General features: G+C 41.9%; 1 protein-coding gene across 1 annotated transcript; it reads left to right on the forward strand.

Moving 5' to 3' along the window:
• The first annotated feature begins 1,437 nt into the window (after nucleotides 1-1,437).
• ibtk (inhibitor of Bruton agammaglobulinemia tyrosine kinase) lies at nucleotides 1,438-21,425 on the forward strand. Its single transcript, XM_017709194.2, has 28 exons — nucleotides 1,438-1,698; nucleotides 2,926-3,844; nucleotides 4,131-4,227; nucleotides 4,400-4,524; nucleotides 7,457-7,567; nucleotides 7,669-7,839; nucleotides 7,932-8,049; nucleotides 8,264-8,444; nucleotides 8,910-9,033; nucleotides 9,139-9,316; nucleotides 9,406-9,559; nucleotides 14,144-14,761; nucleotides 14,903-14,989; nucleotides 15,082-15,164; nucleotides 15,557-15,594; nucleotides 15,732-15,828; nucleotides 15,918-16,019; nucleotides 16,244-16,361; nucleotides 16,568-16,628; nucleotides 16,716-16,843; nucleotides 16,938-17,071; nucleotides 17,397-17,536; nucleotides 17,646-17,761; nucleotides 17,997-18,092; nucleotides 18,250-18,414; nucleotides 18,506-18,700; nucleotides 20,136-20,268; nucleotides 20,512-21,425. Exons 2-28 carry the CDS (start codon nucleotides 3,521-3,523, stop codon nucleotides 20,641-20,643), a joined length of 4,026 nt encoding a protein of 1,341 aa, XP_017564683.1. The 5' UTR covers nucleotides 1,438-1,698; nucleotides 2,926-3,520; the 3' UTR covers nucleotides 20,644-21,425.
• Nucleotides 21,426-21,822: the final 397 nt, after the last annotated feature.

The following is a 21,822-nucleotide window of genomic DNA, read 5'->3' on the forward strand; positions in this document are numbered from 1 at the left end:
ATCATTTGATTTGCATTTCAGGTGATCACAGACACTGTGTTTTTCAATACATGACTAGCATTAATTCAATTGGATGATCTACCTTTGGATTTACAAGTAATATGTGATTTTAAATTGAGGAGAAGGAAATTGTTTCAATTACATTCAGCAGCACTTCTTTCTGAGTTGATTATATAAGAGCATATTATACGGGGGGTACCAAATAAGTGAATAATAGGCTAAGGGAAATATTTCCTGCCACATTAACAATTTCCTGCAACATCACACTGCTGCATTCCTGCCACGATTTCTAATTCTAGTCCTGGTAGCCTGAGAACCAGACTGCTGACACTGCTTGCTGCTGCCCTAACAACCTAAAATATTCAACCCTGTAAGTGCAGCATATCAGCCACCAACACAGCTGACGGTGAGTGTGCTCAATTTGCACCCAGACTGTGGACAGCGTTATGTAAGGCCACAAAACAGCACAACGATTCAATTTATTCGCATCTGTCAGCTGCAGAGGTGACAAACAAAGGAAAAATGACAAATCTAACAAAAGGTGACTAGTTGCAAAATATGCTCTAATTCACTTCATTAATAATGTTTTTTGATTATTGATTAGTAATCCATTCGTATATGAAGTGGTAATTAGTATATGCTGCAGGAAGGTGCCTTAGTGCAGCAGGCCATAGTAGACTGACCCTTATGCTACGTTGATGAATACAGGATGATCCACTAAACATTTGAAAGTGAAGTTCAACGTGAAATCAAGGGTATAAAAAGGGAATTTGTACTCTCTTTGCAGCAGTAACAGCCTCTACTCTTCTGACAAGTCTTTCCACTAGATGTTGGAAAATTGCTGTGAGGATTTGATTGCGTTCAGCTACAAGAGCATTAGTAAAGTCAGGTAGTGACGTTTGATGATTAGATCATCAACTCCACTCCAACTCATCCCAAAAGTTTTGGATGGAGTTTTATCACTCTAGACAATGCAGTTCAGCTGCTCCACAGTCCAATGCTGGAGGGCTTTATACCCCTCTAACTGACACTTGGCTTTGGGCATGGCTGCTCTGAAGTGTCTTATTCCAGTGGCAGTCCTTTTTTATGGAAACTACACAATGCCTTTGTCAGCAATGGGTGCACATTAATTGAATTCACCATTAGGAACGAGCGTCTGGGCGGTTTTAGACATGTAGTGAACAAATGAACTCATACACTTAGTAAACGTTCTGCAGTAGAAACCCCAACAGCTCTTCATCAATGACCCCCCCTGCAGACGGTGACGCAGGAGAGGAGACCCTTGTGCTATCAGTGTCTCACATATGGGAGGAGAGGTCGCTGAAGAGAGCTGCTCTGAGCCTATCGACTTTGAGCAACATACACACTGGGCAGATGTCACCTGTAGTAAAAACAAAGATATATTTTTAATTTGTTGCATTAGAACTGCTTGCTCTCCTAAACAAGGCGATACACAGCTTTGGAATGTGTGAGCTAAAGTCACACAGCAGTCGGAGTGAAGGAGTCCAATAGAAGTGGATGATGTTGGATTCCCGGAGCCAATCCGAGCGCTTCTTGCTGCTCGTTGGGTGCCTACCTGGCTCAGTTGCAGCTCCTCCTAACATTTATAAAAGCAACAACGTCTCCGTGAAGATGGGCCTGTGGATCTGCTATTCTGAGTCGGACTCAAATACCGCTTTCTCCTTCATCTAGCGGCAGGTGAGACAGTGAAGCTTCGGCTGGTTGTGGAGGTTTAGCAGCCAGGTTGACTGATGGTGTCCCTGTGTGAGCTAAGTTAGCCTTTGAAAACTAGGTTAGCTTAACTTTCCTCGCATAAACCTTTCGGACCTTCTGGTCAGCTGTTTGGCTGAAAACATGAGAGGATATGTGTGTGTGTATGTATGTATGTATGTATGTATGTATGTATGTATGTATGTATGTATGTATGTATGTATGTATATATGTATGTTATGAGAGGAGAAAACGTAGCTAGTCGCCTTTCCACTGGCGCTCTTTAATGTGGGTTAGCTAACATTAGTTAGCTGTTGTCAAGTTAGCTAGCTAACGGCAGGTTGTTGCATTGCTAAGTATTAAACTAACGTCTCAACTATTACTTACAGGGATTTTCGAAAGTGTCGCCACTATTTTGAACCTAAATCCTGAAGGTTAAAGTTTGTGTATTTAAACGTCGGTGTTGATAATGTAGCCAACTAACATACTGATATGCTGGACTTCTCGATAAGAGAGCCTGACTTCTGCGTGTCGGTGCTGTGTTGTTAAGTAATTGGGAGCTGTAACTGTAGAAAGAAGGTAGGTTAGCGTTGGAGGAGCTAGTTAGGTTACGATGGAAGATTTGGAAGGTGTCGAACAGCAGGTTAACGCCTTTTTATTCAGACTTGCATACCTTGTTAAGTAGTTGCCAGAGACGCAGACAATCATTGTGTGAGAAGTCTTAAGGTTTATCATGCCAACGTTTAAAAGGCCAGTGTTTTGCTTTTTTTCACTATTGTCAAAGGAAGTCCAAACTTTCAGCTCTCAGTTTGGAAGTCAAGAGAAATCCACATGTTCAGAAGAATAAAGCCATTTTTGCGCGAAACAGTTGGAGACCTGGGCAACTGAGAATGAAAGAACTTCTAATCACAAACTCATCCCCACCCTTGGCCTTAACAAACTCCTGACACACCAACACGGACTTCCTCATCCAATAATGAAACGATTAATTAGTACTAATAGTACTTTTGAGTGTTGCTTATATACATTTTATGTTAACTAGTACAGTTGCAAATGCTTCTAAATACTAAAGTTGACCTTAATTACCCAAATGTTTAACCTCAAACTAGAAATTATCTATAAAACCGATTAAAAATGGCTGCTAAGTTTAGGAAAAGAGAGCATCTTCTGGAACAGACTGGGGTACTAATTTAATGTTCATTTCTTTCTGCACAGGTACCATATACAATTATGGAGGTTTAAAAGGTAACGAGTTTTTGGGGGGAAGGGGTCTTTCCCCTGAAACTGGATGGACTGTTTAGATGGACTTTTTGGCTGGTTGCAGAATCTGTTGCCTTTTGCACAATAAGCTAAACTAGACAAAGAAAGAGACAAGTATTTTTGGATAACTGAGGATATATTTGTAAAATTTTGTACAGAAAAATAGCCAGTTATTTATGTTTCTTGATGCCATTGATTGTTCTTCCAGCACTGTGTAGTGTGAGTCACTGTGTTAATATGGTGGACTGAGGTGAGGTTGACATTCATCCTGGGGTTGCTAGGGTGCAGTGGAACCTCAACACATGCACAATTCTAGCACCCCAACCTTTGGGCAGAGTGGTGCTTTTTCAGCTTTTCTGTTGTGCTTAAAGTTTTTTTGCTGCAGGAGTTTGTTTTAATTTCAACCTGGTATATTTGTCTGCATCAGCACAGTTTTGTCAAGGGTTGTGGCTTTGCTGTTTTGGGGGCTTATTTATTGAACAGTGAGGCTGGGGTTTTTCTGTTGTTTGGGTGAAACTGGATATTTGGGTTTTGAAGGAGAGGGTTTAAGATGAGTGTCTTGACCCCGGAATGCACAACAAAATGCCGTTCACCACGCCATGCGGAGGAGATAGTGGCTGCTCTGACTGGTGGCTCAGAAGCGCAGCTAAAGGCCTTCCTATCAGCCCACTGCTACAATGCTGCCACTCTGCGTGATGAGTTTGGCCGCACAGCTCTCCACCTCGCTGCCTCGCTAGGCAAACGTGCCCTGTTGGAATGGCTTCTGGACAGCAAGAATGCTGACCTGCTGATGAAGGACAAGGAGTCAGGCTGGACGGCTTTGCACCGGAGCGTCTTCTATGGCCAAATCCACTGCCTCATGGCCCTCATAAAGGTGAACTTAGTTTGCTTATTTTCTTGTGTGCTTATGGTGAACACTTTAATACAAGCTTCAATTTTTTAAACTAATTAGCAGGACTGTCACAATTACTCAAGTATATTGATTACTTTCAGTGGTTCGCATATTTAAAATTCTCCTGCTGATCTCTGTGATTTTTATGCGTACGTATTTTGCCCTTTATTAAAAAAAAGTGTAAGTAACTAGCAGATTTTTCAGTTATTAATATAATTGATGGTGACAGCCCTAGTAATTAGTACTTAAATTTAACTTTGGGTTACAGCGTGGTGGTGTACTATCTATTCCGGATAAGGAGGGGCTCTCTGTTCTGGACTTAACTGTGAAAGACCGCCCAGCGCATGTTGTGTTCCGAAGCAGTGGTAAATCCCTCGTGTTTTTCATGTATTTACTGATGTGGGACATCTGCACTTATGATAGCAGGTTGCAGTCTTTTGTTCAGTAATTTTGCATATCCCGATGTCACATTTGAATTATACTTGTATAGTGTTAAATATTTCCAGAATTGCGTGTGTGTGTGCTCTCTTCTGTCAGATCCCACTGAAGTGTACACCTGGGGGAACAATGCTAACTTTACTCTTGGGCATGGAAACCAGCAGAGTAGACACCATCCTGAGATTGTGGACTTGTTTCCCAGAACCGGGGTGTATATTAAGCAGGTAAATTTATTATAGAATCTCTCAGAGAACTGAAAAGAATACTTCAAAAGAATATTACTTGTTTTTACTTCCATTTCTTTGGTAACTCTGAACAGGAACTAGAAAGAAGACCTACCTGAATGCTCACGGTAATTTTTTGCAGTTAGTCTAAGTCCCAGTGTGATAGTCAGATGACTGCAAAAGCTGCTGTTTTTGAGGTTAGGTATCACATTTATATAAAATTAAAAAAAAAAAAAAGGGATTTTGAAGATCTACGTGGATGATGATGAATAAAAAGAAAAACCTGAATAAATGAGTGTTGAAACAAACATGAGTGCAGATTTTTCCAGATGCATGTACTGCATGATGCATTAATTATTGACCCTCTTTTTGGCTCAAGATGGCAAGAGAAAAAGACTTGACTTTAATTTTGAAGTGACTTTGATTGATGGTTCATTTTTGGGCCATGGATAGCAGGAGCTTCAGTCACAAAGACTACTCAACTCATTGTTTCAAAAGAACACTGACTAAAACGACTGTGTTCAGATCTATGGGGAAAAACAGTAAATAGGGTTGGACTTTGTTGTTGAAATTGCACATTGTGTCCAAGCTGATTAGGGGGTGGGGGGGCGGTCAGAAGAGCTCAGGTGACTGAAAATTTCAATGCAGGTTGTGATGAGCAATAGTCAGCAAGAACAGTTTGTCTGCAACTGCATAGGTTGAAGTGCATAAATCCCCGTTACAAAGACAAATGTAAATTTGAAAATCCAGCAGTGTAAAAGCAACAGACATCTGAAACTGTTCTGGATCTTCGGTTGGGTCAACATCTTATTAGTTCACTTCACTGATTGTACCCTTTGTTACACATCTGTACATTTTAAGAAACTGTTAACCTGGCCAGTCACAGCCCACCTGAGGAAGCTTGTATTTAGGCATGGAATCTTCCACTTGTCTCAGCAGTACTGTAAAGCTCAGTTTGATGGAAGGAAACTTTTTTTTCATCGCTTAATGAATATTTAATATTCATGGAGAAAGACTTTAAAAGTGCTTCAAATGTGTCAGACAGATCTGAGCTGACCTCAGTAGCTAACTGTACTTGTAACACTTTTCAAATAGTATGAATTCATTATGTCTCTTCTCAGTCATCAGGAGGGCTAACTGGCATGCATAGTAGCTGTTACAGTTTAACAGTATGTCTTTATATGCAGAGGGGTAATGTGATACAGAAACGTTGCTTAATCTCATTGTAGACCTTTCACTGATGTTTTAAGCAATTCAGAAAAGACAGCCTATCTGTAATCTCTTATGAATTGGTCAGTGAAAGATTGTATATTAGATTAAGTTACATGTAGCAGTGCAGCAGTGTTCTGTATAGCCTGAGCAATGACAGGACTGTGGTACGTTCCTCAACACAGTTATAGCTGCGTTACTGTTATCTTGGGAATGCTTACATTATGCCATTTACTGATAGATTTGGGGGCATTAAATAGATTGTAAAAGAAAACCAGAACAGATATCACTGTGAACCATATATATATATATATGTGTGTGTGTGTGTGTGTGTGTGTGTGTGTGTGTGAGAGAGCGAGAGCGAGAGAGCGAGAGAGCGAGAGAGCGAGAGAGAGAACAACAACCACCCCCTGAACCATGCCGTCCACCAAATATCAGACCTTTTGTCTGTTGCGCCAAAGCACTCATTAGAAACTTCACTATGTAGGTAACCCAATTGAGAACTGAAATGTTACACTGTTCAACTGCCACTTAATTTCTGTATTCTCTACCATGTACTTCAGTTCAATTAGTTTCTTTAGGCGCATTCATTTCTGAAAGGCGCTGACCGGGGTGCTCCTGTGGACATTAATTTCATAATGCTCCTTGTGTAGAGGATCGTGTTCCCAAACCTTTCATCAGCCCTCAGGTGCCCCATACATAGAAAAAAGGCTTCTGTGACCGATCATGCTGTTCTGCAGATGCTTAGAGTTAAATATTAATTCATGAATAACATGCTCAGTTTCAATAAGCCCAGTTTGTGTGACGGAGGGAGCGTGTCCACTGTGCACTTTGGCACATGCTTTACAGAACATGGGATGCTTTACAGAACATCTTTCCTTCTGCTTGGGCTTTGAAGAGACTCTTGCATTAGTTATGATGTTGGCTCTGGCCTCTCCCTGCCACTTACTACATGGAAAAGTTCACTGGAGTTCTCTAGTACCTGTACTCTAAACCACAACAGGTGAGCTTGCAAAGCAACAGCCCAGTCTTCACAAAGTTCAGAAACCCTGCATAATAGAACACAGCTGCTCTACAAAGAGTAAAGAAACACAGCACTGATGCAGAGATGCACTATAAGCAGAAGAAAGCAGCTGGTGTGCTATGTAAAACTGTTTTACACTGAATTTGGGATTTGACATGGTTTCCTCTTTATTTATGACAAATATATATCAATTTAATACAGTGTAAACCTCTACTTCTTTGTGATTGACTGGATTGTCAGTTTGAATTTAAGCAGTCAGATTGTCCAGAAAATGTTCCACATTCCATGTGCTTTGATATTTTATTGCTCTTCTGCCATTACTAGCAGCAGCTTATACTCATGAGTCAAATGTTAAAACAGGAAGATTTTGCTGGTGATGCAGGGTTGCCATGCTTCTAGAAGAAGAAAGCATGCTGTGATGTTGAATTTAATTGTTTGGTGCAGACCATCATAAAAATGTGTTCCCACCAGCAGTGAACGTAACTAAGGCTTACTTGGAATTGGGTTGAAACCCAAGGCCTGCGGTTCATTTGTTTGTTCTTACCTGTCAGAATGAGCTTGATTGGTTTGCACCAAACAAGGTAGGTGTGAAGGTACCCTAAGATTGCTGCTTTGCATCAGTGATACCAATTATTTATATAATTCTGTTGCTTTCTGGTGTATTTGCCATCAATTTCTGATATAGGTTTGTGTTCTCAGGTGGTCTTGTGCAAGTTCCACTCTGTCTTCCTGTCTCAGAAGGGACAGGTTTACACCTGTGGACATGGTCAGGGAGGACGTCTTGGACATGGTGATGAACAGACATATTTGGTGGGAACCTCTTGCCTCATAGTTTGCTTTGGCGTCTAATGTCTGTAAGCCTTCTGTTCCAGGTTGTTTTAAGTGTATCTGTCTGTCTTCCTATGTTTCAGATTCCTCACATGGTAGAGGGGCTCCTTTCCCATCACTGCTCACAGATTGCTGCAGCTAGAGATCACACCATAGTTCTAACCGAAGAAGGTTATATCTACACTTTTGGGCTCAACACATACCACCAGCTAGGCCTCGCACCTCCTCCGACTGCCAGTCATGTGCCCAAACAGGTTAGGCCCACTTGTATTAGATAGGCTGGTACCAGAGAGAATTTTGAGAAGATGAAGAATCCTTAAGTTTCCATCTACTATTTTAAATGCAGGTGACGTTTAAGTCTCTGAAAGGGAGGACTGTGATTGGTGTTGCTGCTGGAAGATTTCATACTGTTCTGTGGACCAGAGATGCAGTCTACACTGTGGGACTGAATGGTGGACAACTGGGTAAGATGCAAACTATTTTTCATATGTAATGTGAAAATATGGCACTATGTTAATCAGTTTTTAAAATTAAAGCGTTTCGTCAAAACCTTTAGTTATTGATGTTTGTACTGTGAAATAGCAAATGTTTTGTCTTAGCCCTGAAATCCATTCTACATTCAACATAGGCTGTTGTGTTCTTCATGTGAAATCTGATAATTTATTTCAACAACCACAGGCTACCTGCTGGACCCAAACGGAGAGAAGTGTGTGACTGTGCCCCGGCAAGTGTCTGCTTTACACCACAAGGATGTGACCATTGCCATGGCTACAGCCAGTAATGGAGCCACTGTGTGTTTGACTGAGAAAGGGGACATCTACCTGCTCGCTGACTATCAGTGCAAGAAGCTTGCCTCCAAGTGAGTTATCCCTCGATGTAGAGGCCTCAAGGCATTACCAAATTGCAGAGGACATGTCTTGGAAATATATCCGCAACATGTAATGCAACTAAAACAACAACTTTCTTGGAAAGATGATGTAACACATTGGAACTGTAATGCTCAGGAAAAGAACTTGACTGTTATGGTCCCCATAAATATGTGGATCTGGTTATGATGTAATATATGGACCTTTCTGCTGAAATAGTTTAACACCGCAATCCCACAGTAAGAATAGTGTTTACCAAAAAAGGATTGTTAAAATCTTTTCAAACCCAAAACATTAATTGCAATAGTAATAAGCTAAATACATACAAACTTGTCATTTTTAGACTCCTTTCTGTTTGTAGGTGTCTGTTACAAACACCTAAATTCCAACTTGTGAATGATGCTTTTTTGTTTTTCAATTTTGTAATACATCAAGTTTGAAATTATTTTACCATTCAGACAGCTGAACATCAAGAAAGTTCTCGTCAGTGGAGGCAGTTTGGATCATCGGGTTGACCCCCAGCTCCTTAACGAAAGCGGCGGAGAGAAGATTACCATCCTGGCCTTGGATGAAGCTGGGAGGGTGAGTGTGATAACGCTGGAACTGTAAGCACCTGAAAGCAGACTATTTGGGTTGTTCTTAAAGGGGCAACTTCAAGTTGTTTTTCTGTATTTCTCCATCTCTCAGGTGTTTTGTTGGCGCTCTGTGGGCATCTTGGTGAGGCAGTGTAGGTGGGCCTATGGGCGACAGGTCTTCATGTCAGACATTGCCCTTGGCAAGAGTGAAATGATGTTTGTGACACAGGATGGTGAAGGCTTCAGTGGCCAATGGCTTGGTGAATACAAGAAGATTGTTAACAAGAAAGGTAAAATGTAAACCTTGCTGAATTTTCAGTTTGACATCTGAAGAATTGTGTGAAATGATTTGATCTAACTCAGTGTTGTGATTTGTCAGGTGTTGGAACGGAGGTGTGTGGTCACTCTGAGAGTGGAGGTGTGTATGAGCGTATTCGTCTTGAAAAACTCCCTTACATCCACAGAGCTGTCAGCATCACCATGGACTCCAAAGGCCGTAACTTTGGGGTGCTACAGTCTGATCCCAAAACAAGGTAATTACATCTAAAACATGATGCGTAAAGCCACACATATACAGTTGGAATCACTGCTTTCACAGAGAATAACTGTAGAATTACAGTGGAGTAAAAAAGTATTTAGTCAGCCACTGATTGTGCAAGTTCTCCTACTTAGAAAGATGAGAGAGGTCTGCACTTCAACTATGAGAGACAATGAGGGGAAAAAAAATCCAGGAAATCACATTGTAGGATTTTTATTTTATAAGAATTTATTTGTAAATTATGGTGGAAAATAATTATTTGGTCACCCACAAACAAGCAAGATTTCTGGCTCTCACAGACCTGTAACTTCTTTAAGAAGCTCTTCTGTCCTCCACTCGTTACCTGTATTAATGGCACCTGTTTGACCTTGTTATCTGTAAAAAAGACACCTGTCCACAGCCTCAAACAGTCAGACTCCAAACTTAACCATGTCCAAAGAGCTGTCGAAGGACACCAGGAAGAAAATTGTAGACTTCTCCTTCTACCCGGCAGCTCCATCTCCAACATTCTTTGACCAATATATCCACTATTCCTCCTCAACACATGCCAGGTTGAGATGGTTTGGACCTCTCTGGCTTTATCTCGAAACTGCTCCACCTTCACTGTCCTTCTGATCTGCTCATTTCTAATCTTGTCCATCCTTGTCACTCCCAATGAAAATCTCAGCATCTTCATCTCCACCACCTCCAGGTCAGCCTCCTGTCTTTTAGACAGAGCCACAGTCTCCAAACCATACAGCATAGCAGGACGCAATACTGTCTTGTAAACCTTCCCTTTCACTGTTGCTGCTATCCTTCTGTCACACATCAGCCCTGACACCCGTCTCCACCCACTCCATCCTGCCTGCACCCTCTTCTTCACCTCTTTTCTACACTGTCCATTGTTCTGGATGGTTGACCCAAGATATTTGATGTCATCCACCTTTAAGACCTCTACTCCTTGCATCTTCACCTTTCCACCTGCCTCCCTCTCATTGACACACATGTTTTCCGTCTTGTCTCTACTGACCTTCATTCCTCTCCTCCAGTGCAAACCTCCACCTCTCCAGATTCTCTTCCACTTGCTCTCTACTCTCACCACAGATCACTGTCATCTGCAGACATCATGGTCCATGGAGCCTCCTGCCTGACCTCATCTGTCAACCTGTCCATCACCATTGCAAACAAGAAGGGGCTCAAAGCTGATTCCTGATGTAACCCTACCTTCACCTTGAAACCATTTGTCACTCCAACTGCACACCTCACCCCTGTCTCACTATCCTCATACATGTCCTGCACCACCCTAACATACTTTTCAGCTACACCTGACTTCCTCATACAGTACCACAGTTCCTCTCTAGGCACCCTATCATATGCCTTCTCTAGATCCACAAAGACACAATGTAGCTCCTTCTGACCTTATGTGTACTGCTCTACCAGCACTCTCAATGCAAAAATTGCATCTGTGGTACTTTCTGGGCATGAAACCAAACTGCTGCTCACTGATCTGAACCTCTCGCCTTAGCCTTGCTTCAACAACTCTTTCCCATACCTTCATGGTGTGGCTCATCAAGTTTATACCTCTGTAGTTACTGCAGCTCTGCACATCACCCTTGTTCTTAAAAATGGGGACCAATACACTGCTTCTCCACTCATCAGGCATCCTCTCACTCGCAAGGATTTTGTTAAACAACCTGGTTAAAAAGTCCACTGCCTTCTCTCCTAAACATCTCCATACCTCCACAGGTATGTCATCTGGACCAACTGCCTTTCCATTCTTCATCCTTTTTAAAGCTGCCCTCACTTCCACCTTACTAATTTTCTGCACTTCCTGATCCACTATCTCTCCCCCCGTTGTCCTCCCCTCTCTCTCGTTTTCCTCATTCATTAGTTCTTCAAAGTACTCCTTCCATCTACTCAACACTCTCTTTTCACTCACTAGTACATTTCCCTGTCTATCCTTTATCAGCCTAACCTGCTGTACATCCTTTCCAGCTCTATCTCTCTGTTTAGCCAAATGATACAAGTCCTTTACTCCTTCTTTACTGTCCAGCCTCTCATACAACTCATCATAGGCCTGAGCCTTTGTGTTTGCCACCATTTTTTTTTTTGCTATGCGACTAGCCTCACAGTACTCCTGCCTACTTCCTTCATCTCTCTGGTTATCCCACTTTTTCTTAGCTGCCTTCTTCTGATTACTCTCCTGGACTTCATTCCACCACCAACTTTCCTTGTCTTCTTTCCTCTGACCAGACGAAACACCCAACACATTCTTGCCAGTTTCTCTCACCACCTTAGCTGTAGTTTCCCAGTCCTCAGGTAACTCCTCACTGCCCCCAAGGGCCTGTTGCAATTTTTCCCTGAACTGCCTGCAACCATCCTCCTCCTTCAGCTTCCACCATCTTTGGCTCTGTCTTCACTCTCTTCCTCTTCTTTGTTTCTTCGTTGTTACCGCAGCCATTTCCTTTCTCTTTGCCAAATCTATAACCATCTGACCTTCCGCATTCCTGTCTTTCACACCATACATACCCAGGACCTTCATGCCCTCTGTTCCCTTCACCAACATGTCCATTGAAGTCTGCACCAATCACTAATCTCTCCTCTCTAGGGACACCATCTACCACTTCATCCATCTTACTCCAAAATTCCTCTTTCTCCTCTGACAACCAACCTGTTGTGCATATGAACGGACCACATTCAGAATTACACCATCCTCCAAATTCAGGCTCATGATCCTGTCTGACACTCTCTTTTACATCCAGAGCACTTTTCACAAGCTGTTCCTTTAGGATTATCCCTACTCCATTTCTCTTCCTGTCTACACCATGATAGAACAGTTTGAATCCACCTCCAATGTTCCTGGCCTTGCTTCCTTTCCATCTGGTCTCCTGGACACAGAATATCTGCCTTCCTTCTCTCCATCATGTCTGCAAGCTCTCTGCCTTTACCAGTCATTGTCCCTATGTTCAGAGTCCCTAATCTAACCTCCACACTCCTGCCTTGCCTTCTAACCCGCCTTCCTCCTCTCCTCTTTGATGGTCTTCGACCTACAGTAGTCCAATTTCCACCGGCACCCTGCTGGTCAACAGCGCCGGACGCAGTCATTTTTAACCCGGGCCTCAACCGATCCGGTATGGCAATCATATTTGTGATCCACATGATAGTTTTGGCACCGGATGCCCTTCCTGACGCAACCCACACAGTTTTTCCGGTCTTGGCACCGGCACCAGAAGTACACAAAGTACACCCCTAATGGCTGGTTTCCATGCAAAATCTCATCCCGTGGGGTCAAAATGATCATGAGAACGGTGAACAAAAATCCCAGAACTACACAGAGGGACCTAATGAACAACCTGCAGAGAGCTGGGACCAAAGTAACAAAGGCCAAAGGCTACCCTCAGTAACACACTATGCCGAGAGGGACTCAAATCCTGCAGTGCCAGGTGTGTCCCCCTGCTTAAGCCAGTACATGTCTAGGCCCGTCTGAAGTTTGCCAGAGAGCATATGGATGATCCAGAAGAGGATTGGAAGGATATAATGTGGTCAGATGAAATCAAAATGGAACTTTTTGGTAAAAACTCAACTCGTCTTTTTTGGAGGAGTTGCATCCCAAGAACACCATATCTACTGTGAAGAATGGGGTTGGAAACATCATGCTTTGGAGCTGTTTTTCTGCAAAGGGGACAAGACAACTGATCCATGTTAACGGAAGAATGAACGGGGCCATGTATCATGAGATTTTAAGCCAAAACCTCCTTCCATCAGTGAGAGCATTGAGGATGGGACGTGGCTGGGTCTTCCAGTATGACGGTGATCCCAAACACACCACTCGGGCAACGAAGGTGTGGCTCCGTAAAAAGCATTTCAAGGTTCTGGAGAGTCTCCAGACCTCAACCCCATAGAAAATTTGTGGAGGCAATTGAAAGTCCGTGTTGCCCAGCAACAGCCCCAAAACATCACTGCTCTAGGGGAGATCTGCAGGAGGAATGGGCCAAAATACGAGCTACAGTATGTGCAAACCTGGTGAAGACTTGCAGGAAACGTTTGACCTCTGTCATTGCCAACAAAGGTTATGTTAGTGTATTGAGTTGAACTTTTGTTATTGACCAATTATTTTCCACCATAATTTACAAATAAATTCTTTAAATATCCTACAATGGGATTTCCTGGATTTTTTTATTTTTTTTTTCTCATTGTCTCTCATAGTTGAAGTGTACCTATGATGAAAATTACAGACCTCTCTCATCTTTCTAAGTAGGAGAACTTGCACAATTATTGGCTGACTAAATACTTTTTTTGCCCCACTGTAGCTATAGGGTTAGTCTTGATTTCAGAGCATAGCATCATTCAAAAACATCCATACTCTTATTGTATTTGTGTTTTTCATAAGTTGCCAAATACCTATTCCTACTACCCATTACCAAATACTAAATGGACCCATTTGGTAACTTCATATGTATATAGCTATATTATCATTGCCTTTAAACGTTATTAAATAACATTGCAGTCAGCTCCCTTTCTGGTATATGGATTTCAGTCAGTACTAAGCTGATAAGTTGATACAAACTTTGTTTATTGATTTCCCCCTCTCTCTGCACAGCCTATTTGAAGTGCCCACCGTCTCAGCCTCTTTGTTTACCCAGCACTTCCAGCAGCTCCAGGCTGAAGCTGACGAAACCGACAGCATCCACGACATAACTCTTCAGGCCGGGGACCGCATCTTTCCTGCTCATAAGTACATCTTATCCATGCGTTCTGAGTTCTTCCGCAAGCAGCTACTCGCAGATTCTGCTCAGGGAGATGAAGGGGACGAGGAAGTGAAGAGGAGTGTGGATGCTGTTGGCTGTGAGCTTCTGATCCTAGAGAAAATCTCACCTGAAATGCTGGAGCATGCTTTGTGCTTCATGTACACAGACTCTTGTGAGATGCTGGTGCACGGAGCCAGGCCAGCCATGCCACACCTCAGCCAGGGCACTGAGCAGCAGCAACAGCTGATCCACAGCCTAGAGGAACTTCGTCTTAGCGCCCGCTCCGCTTTAGAGGTTTACCGCTCTCTGCCTCCCTTGGCTCTTGGCGACGAAGACAAGCCAAAGAGCAAGAGTGCCAAGTCAGGGAAGAAGAGCAAGGGTGTTGGTGGTGCTACCACACATAGGTACAACCCTGTGAAGATGCTTCAAGGTGTAGCCAAGAAACTGGGCTTAGGTAGTCTCTCTGCAAGGTGAACCTTTTTTGATGATGACTTATTGGTTTTTGTGGTTGTGATGTAGTGGTAATTTGTGATGATGATGATGATGATGATGATGATGATGATGATGATGATGATGATGATGATGATTTATTTATTGTTGTTGATCTGTAGGCTTGATGAAGTAAAATATGAGAATGGGAACATCAACGTTGTGCAAAAGAAGACCAGAAGCAAACCAAGATTTTACTCCAAAAAATTGTATGATATGCCAAGTAAACATGCTGTTTAAAAAATTTTGTTAACGAACTTTGAAAGTTTCTGATTAAGATTTTTGTTCTGTGCTGTCTCAGCCCTTACCTCTGTGATGTCACCCTGAGATCTGATGATGGGAAGGAGTTCCCTTGCCACAAATGTGTTCTCTGTGCCCGACTCGGTGAGCCATAAAGTTATGGGGTCTTGTGGTTGTATTATGATAAAATGTAATTCATAGGTTCATAAGTTAATGTTAGTGTTTTATCTAATAAGTGAGAACAACACCACACCTAATTAGAATATGTAAAAAAACTTTAGAATAATATGGTGAAGTTGCAGTGTAAGAGCTGCCAGTGTACTGCAATACATTTTGAAACTACTCGGGTAGTAGCAGTTAATGTTCTGTGTTTATTAACATATTGCATGTAGTTTAACATACTGCATCTGTTTACACTGGCCCTGCAGATTCACTGTACGAAAGTGCCATCTCATAAACCAATCAGTTGCGCAGTGAAGCACACAAATTACGTTATTCTTTGTTTCTCAAGTTTGACCCTTCTCTTTGTATTCCAGAGTACTTCAACAGTATGCTGGGAAATCCATGGATAGAGGTATGATTGTAATTAAAAGTGAAGATGTTTAATTTTGATTGGCTGGCTTTTTTTAATTCACATTCAGTGTGCCTGTAGTCTGTACCACTTACAACTGTTACCAAGGTTGTCATGTAGGTCTGTTCTGCCCCCTTCAGTCTACCAGCTGTAATGCACTGGAGATGCCTACTAGTGCCAAGGTTTTGCAGGTCATACTGGAGTACATCTACACAGATGAGTCTCCCACTATCAGAGGTATTATTCCTCTTCCTCAGATATGTTAGCCCTCATGGGTCACACATATAAGGTGTCCCCTATGAGCCACATTTCTGTTTCTCTTGCAGAATCCCTGAGTGTAGAGTTTGTGTGTAATGTGCTGGTGGTGGCTGATCAACTGCTCATCACTCGGCTGAAGGAGATGTGTGAGGTGGCAGTCAGTGAAAACTGTGAGGGTTTTTTTATTTATATATATATATATATATATATATATATATATATATATATATATATATATATATATATATATATATATATATATATATATATATATATATATATATATATATATATAATATAATATAATCTCAACACAACACACCACCATTGTTGTCTCCCATCATGCTTACAAGACAAACATTTGTTGTATATTGTGTTGTTTATCTCTGTGTAGTGACTCTGAAGAATGCTGCGGAGCTACTGGAGTTTGCTGTGGTATACAACGCTGAGCAGCTGAAACTGTCTTGTCTTCAGTTTATTGCTATCAATATGGGTGCCATGCTGGAATCCAAGTGAGTCCTATATAGGATTGTACAATATGGTACTGTACACTTATAATTTGCAATATATTCATTCCTTTACTATTACAGGAAAACTATGAACGTTACAAAATGTGATTTTGCAAGCTTCTAGTAGTAAAAATGAGTTGTTTAATGAACCTTGGCGTGCTATTTTGGATGAAGTTCCTATAAGAATGTTCAACCCTTATTTGTCCCAGGGCCCTGGAGATTTTGAGTGATGATGTGTTATTGGAGCTGTCCGAAGCATATAGGAAAATGGTGGGTTTATATTCGCACAGCCAGCTCAGTGCTTTATGATGTTCTGGACTTCACTGAGGTCCTTAAATCATGTTGTGGTTTCCTCAGATTCCAGCCATGCAGAAGCGACTTATCACCCCATATTTCAATGCCCCTGATCTTAGTGCCTTTGAAGATGTGAGCTGGGAATCAGTAATCAGCTGTAAAAACAGTTCTGAACAGGAGCAGTCTAGCAAGTATGTCAGTTACAGTTCACCATATTTGTCATGCAGTTCAAACCTGACTCTTCAGTGCAAAGTAACAACCTTGCTGTAATTTTTTGTTGTCAAGTGATGGTGTGTTGAAGAAAGCCAAAATGAAGGCAAAGAGGAAACCACGGCGACGCTCTGATAGCTCTGGAGGGTACAACCTGTCTGATATCATCCAAAGCTCACCCACTGTCATCCAGAGCCCACCTTCTTCAGGTAAGCCTGCTTATCGAATCCTAGAGACCATATTTGGCTTCAGTGTCTCTAGGGGGGCAAGATGGCTCTGACTCCCAATTGCCATTTTTCTCCAAGCACATCAGGCTGACCTATTACATGCTAGCCTTGACCTTTCCAGCCTGGTAGCATTATATGATGGAGAGACCTAACAAGGGGCTGGAAATTGCAGTGACTGAATTTGTGAGAAAATTGGGTTAAATACTAAAACAGTCTGTACACCCTGTGCATGCACTGTACGCTTTACATTGTAGTGCTGAAAATATATTTAAAACATTTTTTTTTTTTTTTTTTTTTTAATTTACAGGCTTGATTGACTCAGGGAAAGCTTGCTCAGTAGAGTCTCTTCATGAGCTGATCACTTCTGATTCTGAGGGTAGTTATATGGGTGTTGGCAGCCCTAGAGATCTTCAGTCACCCATCTTTCAGGACGGGCATGATGCACAAGTAAAGGCACAATTCCCACACACGTACACCACGTTGCTCACAACTCGCATTTTGTTTACCTTTAGCTATAGCTATGAGTGATTTTTATTTTTATTTTGTTTATTATTAGGAAGAGAAGTCAGGACACGTTGACGGGAAAACTCCTCCCAGCACCCCGACTATGAGAAATGGTGCGGTGTCTACCAAGTGTTCCACTCCTGAAAACATCCCGGAGTTAAGGGCCAGGTATGCAAGGGTGTACCTTCATCAAGCTTAAGTGCATCATGCTCTAAATTTAGGCCTACATTTAAAAAATAAATAAAAAATGTAGATTCATCTAACTGCAGTATTTGCCAGTATTTGTCCACCTCAGGTCTGTTCACATACTATAAAATATACATTGCAATATGTATGTGTATCTAGTTTGTGCCTAGTGTAGCCTATGCTGAAATGCAGCCAAGTTGTAACTTTCTTTGTTCAGTCCTGTTCGCCGAGCGCCTGTTTTGGACCTCAGGGCCATTATGGAAATGGAGGCCAACTCCCTGAACCTCGGAGCCACTCCAAAAAGCCCTAGTTCGTAAGTGTTGCTTCATATTGTCTATGTACATCTGTAGTGTTGATGCGAAGTCCTTGGAAAGTGTCAGTTATAAACCATTTAAACCATATAAGCACACCATTTAGAATTTTGGATAAATGTTTTTGTCTTATTTTCCTACTCTTTTTGTAATTAAAAGGTCTGGAAGTAGCAATAAGCCTTCAGCCATGCCTAATAAATTGTCTCAGAAGCAAAGGAAGATGATGGCCATGGCCACTAGAGAGGGCAGCGGGGAAGGAGTGTCTGCTAAATCGTCTGCTAAATCGCCTGCTGTAGCCATTCCAGTGAAGCCCGTGAAGACTTGGTGTGTATCTAAGCTCTGTGTACTTCATCCTCCCCTCCACATTGGTTTACCCATGTACAATGTTGATCTGTCCATGCCTGTGCTTGCTCAGGGCGACAGCAGTACAGTCCCCTCCCTCTTCACTCTCCTTCCGGGATCTATTGATGGAGGAAGAGCAGCGTAGTAAACCATCTGCAGCTGCCATCATGGCTGCTGGAAGTCCAGCAGGTCCTGGAGCCTCCACCAATTGTGCCAAAAGAGTGACCTTTAAGTGTTCAGAGTCCAACAATGCTGACAAACCTGCAGGGTGAGACACAGTGCCCTATTCAGCCCTATTGGCACACATGCTGCTGTATGATCGTTTTGTTGATTAGCAGAGCTTCTGTGTTAAAACCGTTGACAGTACTTCATGGTGCCCGTCTGCCGGTATGGCTCCCTCTTCCATTTTCCACTAGGTGGCACTGTTGCATTTCAATGTGGATTTATTTGCATCATGCATCAGTAGGCATTAGTTGGGTTCGAGTAAACATGAATTGGTCATTTTTTGCAGTCAAGGGCTATAGTATACAGATCAACTGTAGTAACTGGGCCTCTAAATAGAACCTATGCCTACTGTAATTTAAATGGACATTAAAGTTTGTCCCATCCTGAAGGAGTTTCTGTAGTGTTCTGTACGTGAAATCCAGTATTACTGTTAGAATCACAAAGTTTGAATCAGTGGAAATGAACATTTGCAAAAAATATTACTGATGAGCATTATCACATGTTTATGTAGTACATAAACATGTAGTGTGTATATAAACATATATTTGAGCATAATCTTGAACAATAGTTCATGATTATGCTCAAATATCAGAAATCTTCAAAAGAAATTATTTTAGGAGAAATGTTGATTATTGACATTGACATTTTTGTTCAGAGTATTCTTCAGAGGCTATACGTTTTGAAAGCTGTGTGTGTGCACGCAAGTGCATGCATGTGTGGATGGATGTTATTCTGCATAACCCCTCTTGGCTGCGTTACTTAATCTTGAGGGAAGTTTCCCCCAGCCAGTGCCAGTACTGATCTGATATCAGGCTACAGACCTGCATCTCTGGCCAGGCATCCATAATTCTCTATCCGCTCCCTGTTGTGGCAAGCTTCAGCACAAGTCAAAATACCCCCCCCTCTGTGTTTCACTATAATATTTTGTCTGTGATCATAATCTCCATTGATAAGGGCACACTTTGTCACAACCAATCTTTGTTTTTGCTGTGCATTTATGAGTACACCCTGAGTGGGAGTAGGCCAGGGAGAGGACACAGCAGTTGGTTATAGATCACTGCTCATGCTGCCTCAGGAAAGGACTGCTCTTTAACATCCAGGTGAAGGCTTGAGTGACTTGAATAGTGCAGACAGGCTTGTTGGGCTTTCAGATTTGAAATATTGTTGGTGTTGCACTGGGAACATGTTATACTTTTATGCTTTCTCCTCTCATAAAATGTTGCCTTTTTTGGAAATTCTCACTTTCGAGCCCTGTATGTGCAGTTGCGCTCTCTCAGCTGTCTCATTTTTCCTTGTTTTATCACTTGCTCGCCAACCCACAAAAACCAACACACTTGCAACCTGCTTGTCATCTTAAGTAAACTCAACTTCTCTGTTCCATAAGATAAAATTACTCAATGTTTGCAGCAGTATGATTACTGCTAAATGCATGAACATGAAACCCTGCATTTGCTGAAGATTGCTTTCATTTTTGTCAGCCCATGGCTGCTTGGGCCACTGAGCAGCCCACCATCTGCTGCCGCTGTGACCTTTGCATCCATTGTGGAAGAAGAGAAACAACAGGAAGCTGCCCTCATTCGCAATCGTGAAAAGCCTCTGGCATTGATACAGGTAACTGGTGGCTTTATGAGTAGGCCTCTGTTCAGCAGCAGGTAATGGAGTAACCATGGTGTCCCTATGGTGGGTATTTTGGGTGGTGGGGGTGGCTGGCTGGAATGGGAAACCATGAGTTTTCAATTTACCCCCCCCCCTTCGCTTTCTTTTGATATGAAAAATATATGCATGACCATGTTCATGAGCTCATCTCTAAATTCATGATCTCTTATACTCTTCTGTATGCCTAATCTGTCGTAGGTTGAAGAGCGAGCAATTCAGGACTTGATGGTTCATTACAGAGCCTTGAACAACCCGGATGAGCTCATCGTGGTGGAGAGATCACCCCAAGGCCCTGTTGCCACTCCTACATGGAACAAACATTCATATTAGCATAACTGCAGCATATTCATAATGCATTCACTACATATCCCGGGATGCACTCGGGTATATCAGTGTTGACTTGTACCTAAAACTGGAGTGATGTTTTGGCTTTATGCTCTTGTGTTGGGCATTTTGATGCTGCTTTTTATTTCTTTTGTTAAAAATTGAATGTGTCCTGTTAGACAGCTTGCAATAAAGCACAAAAAATTATAATGATCCCAGTAATAGGCAGGAATTTTGGACCTGACCCCAAAAAGGAAAAAGCCCCATGGCCACATGTGCAGACTTGAGTGTTTGCCAAAGATTAGTTCATTTCATGTGACGGGAGGTGACGTGGTGAAATTCAGGCTCTATGTTGTCAAGAATTGTCTGTACTGTGTAAAGAGAATTGAGTGGTACTTTTTATATGAGGTGTAGAGGAAAGCATGTGGCTGCATAGACAGCTCAGGCTTATCCTAAAATTACAGCTCTGGAAACAAGTGTATGGAAATAAAAATTGGTGGCCTTCTGTACTCACAGTAAATGCTGATGTTAATTTGCTTAGTTTGTTTCTTTTTGCTTAGTTTTTGTCCCTCCCTTTTTTTTTTTTTTTTTTTTTTTAAGCTGAAGACTTAGAATTATTAAGCCAAACATTTACAAGCACAGTCCCATGAGTTGGTTCTGTTGGCAGGTAATTTTATACTCTGTGATCCTGAAGTAGCACATCGGTATTACAGACAGAGAGAAAACGTTTGTTTGTTGTTGACCGAGGTTTCAGGCAGTGGCATGCAATAAAGAACTCATGTGCATCAGTTCTGGTTTCCCTTGTTTTTTGTGCAGTGTCTTTTGTTTAAATCAGACTCTTACACTGCACATCACTTTAACATAAACATAGCTTGGTGCACACAAACTGAATTTCAGACCACTTTGAATTGAAATATGATCTGTTGGAAAGAACAGTGAAATCACACAGGCTGCACAGATTTATAATAGTTTCTCTTAAGTTCTACATCTGGTATATGGTCATGAACTCATGAGAACATCACGAAAACCACTTCTCAGAGCCCTTCTATAGTAAACGTATGCATGTAGCTTGTACGAGGTAGCTGGTAATGTCCAGACAAACCTGAAAATCATCAGAGTTATTATAATTAACAAACTTGCACTAGTATGAACTGGTGAAAAAATAAAACTATATTAAAAATTAAA

The sequence above is a fragment of the Pygocentrus nattereri genome, chromosome 3, assembly GCF_015220715.1.
Source record: "Pygocentrus nattereri isolate fPygNat1 chromosome 3, fPygNat1.pri, whole genome shotgun sequence".
Lineage (NCBI taxonomy): Eukaryota > Metazoa > Chordata > Actinopteri > Characiformes > Serrasalmidae > Pygocentrus > Pygocentrus nattereri.

Bases quoted from the DNA above. Each gene is read 5' to 3' on its own strand.
- ibtk (XM_017709194.2), top strand. From the start codon at position 3,521: ATGAGTGTCTTGACCCCGGAATGCACAACAAAATGCCGTTCACCACGC. The intron at 14,990-15,081 runs GTATGATATGCC...GTGCTGTCTCAG, and splicing joins AGATTTTACTCCAAAAAATT to CCCTTACCTCTGTGATGTCA. The intron at 15,829-15,917 runs GTATTATTCCTC...TTTCTCTTGCAG, and splicing joins TGAGTCTCCCACTATCAGAG to AATCCCTGAGTGTAGAGTTT.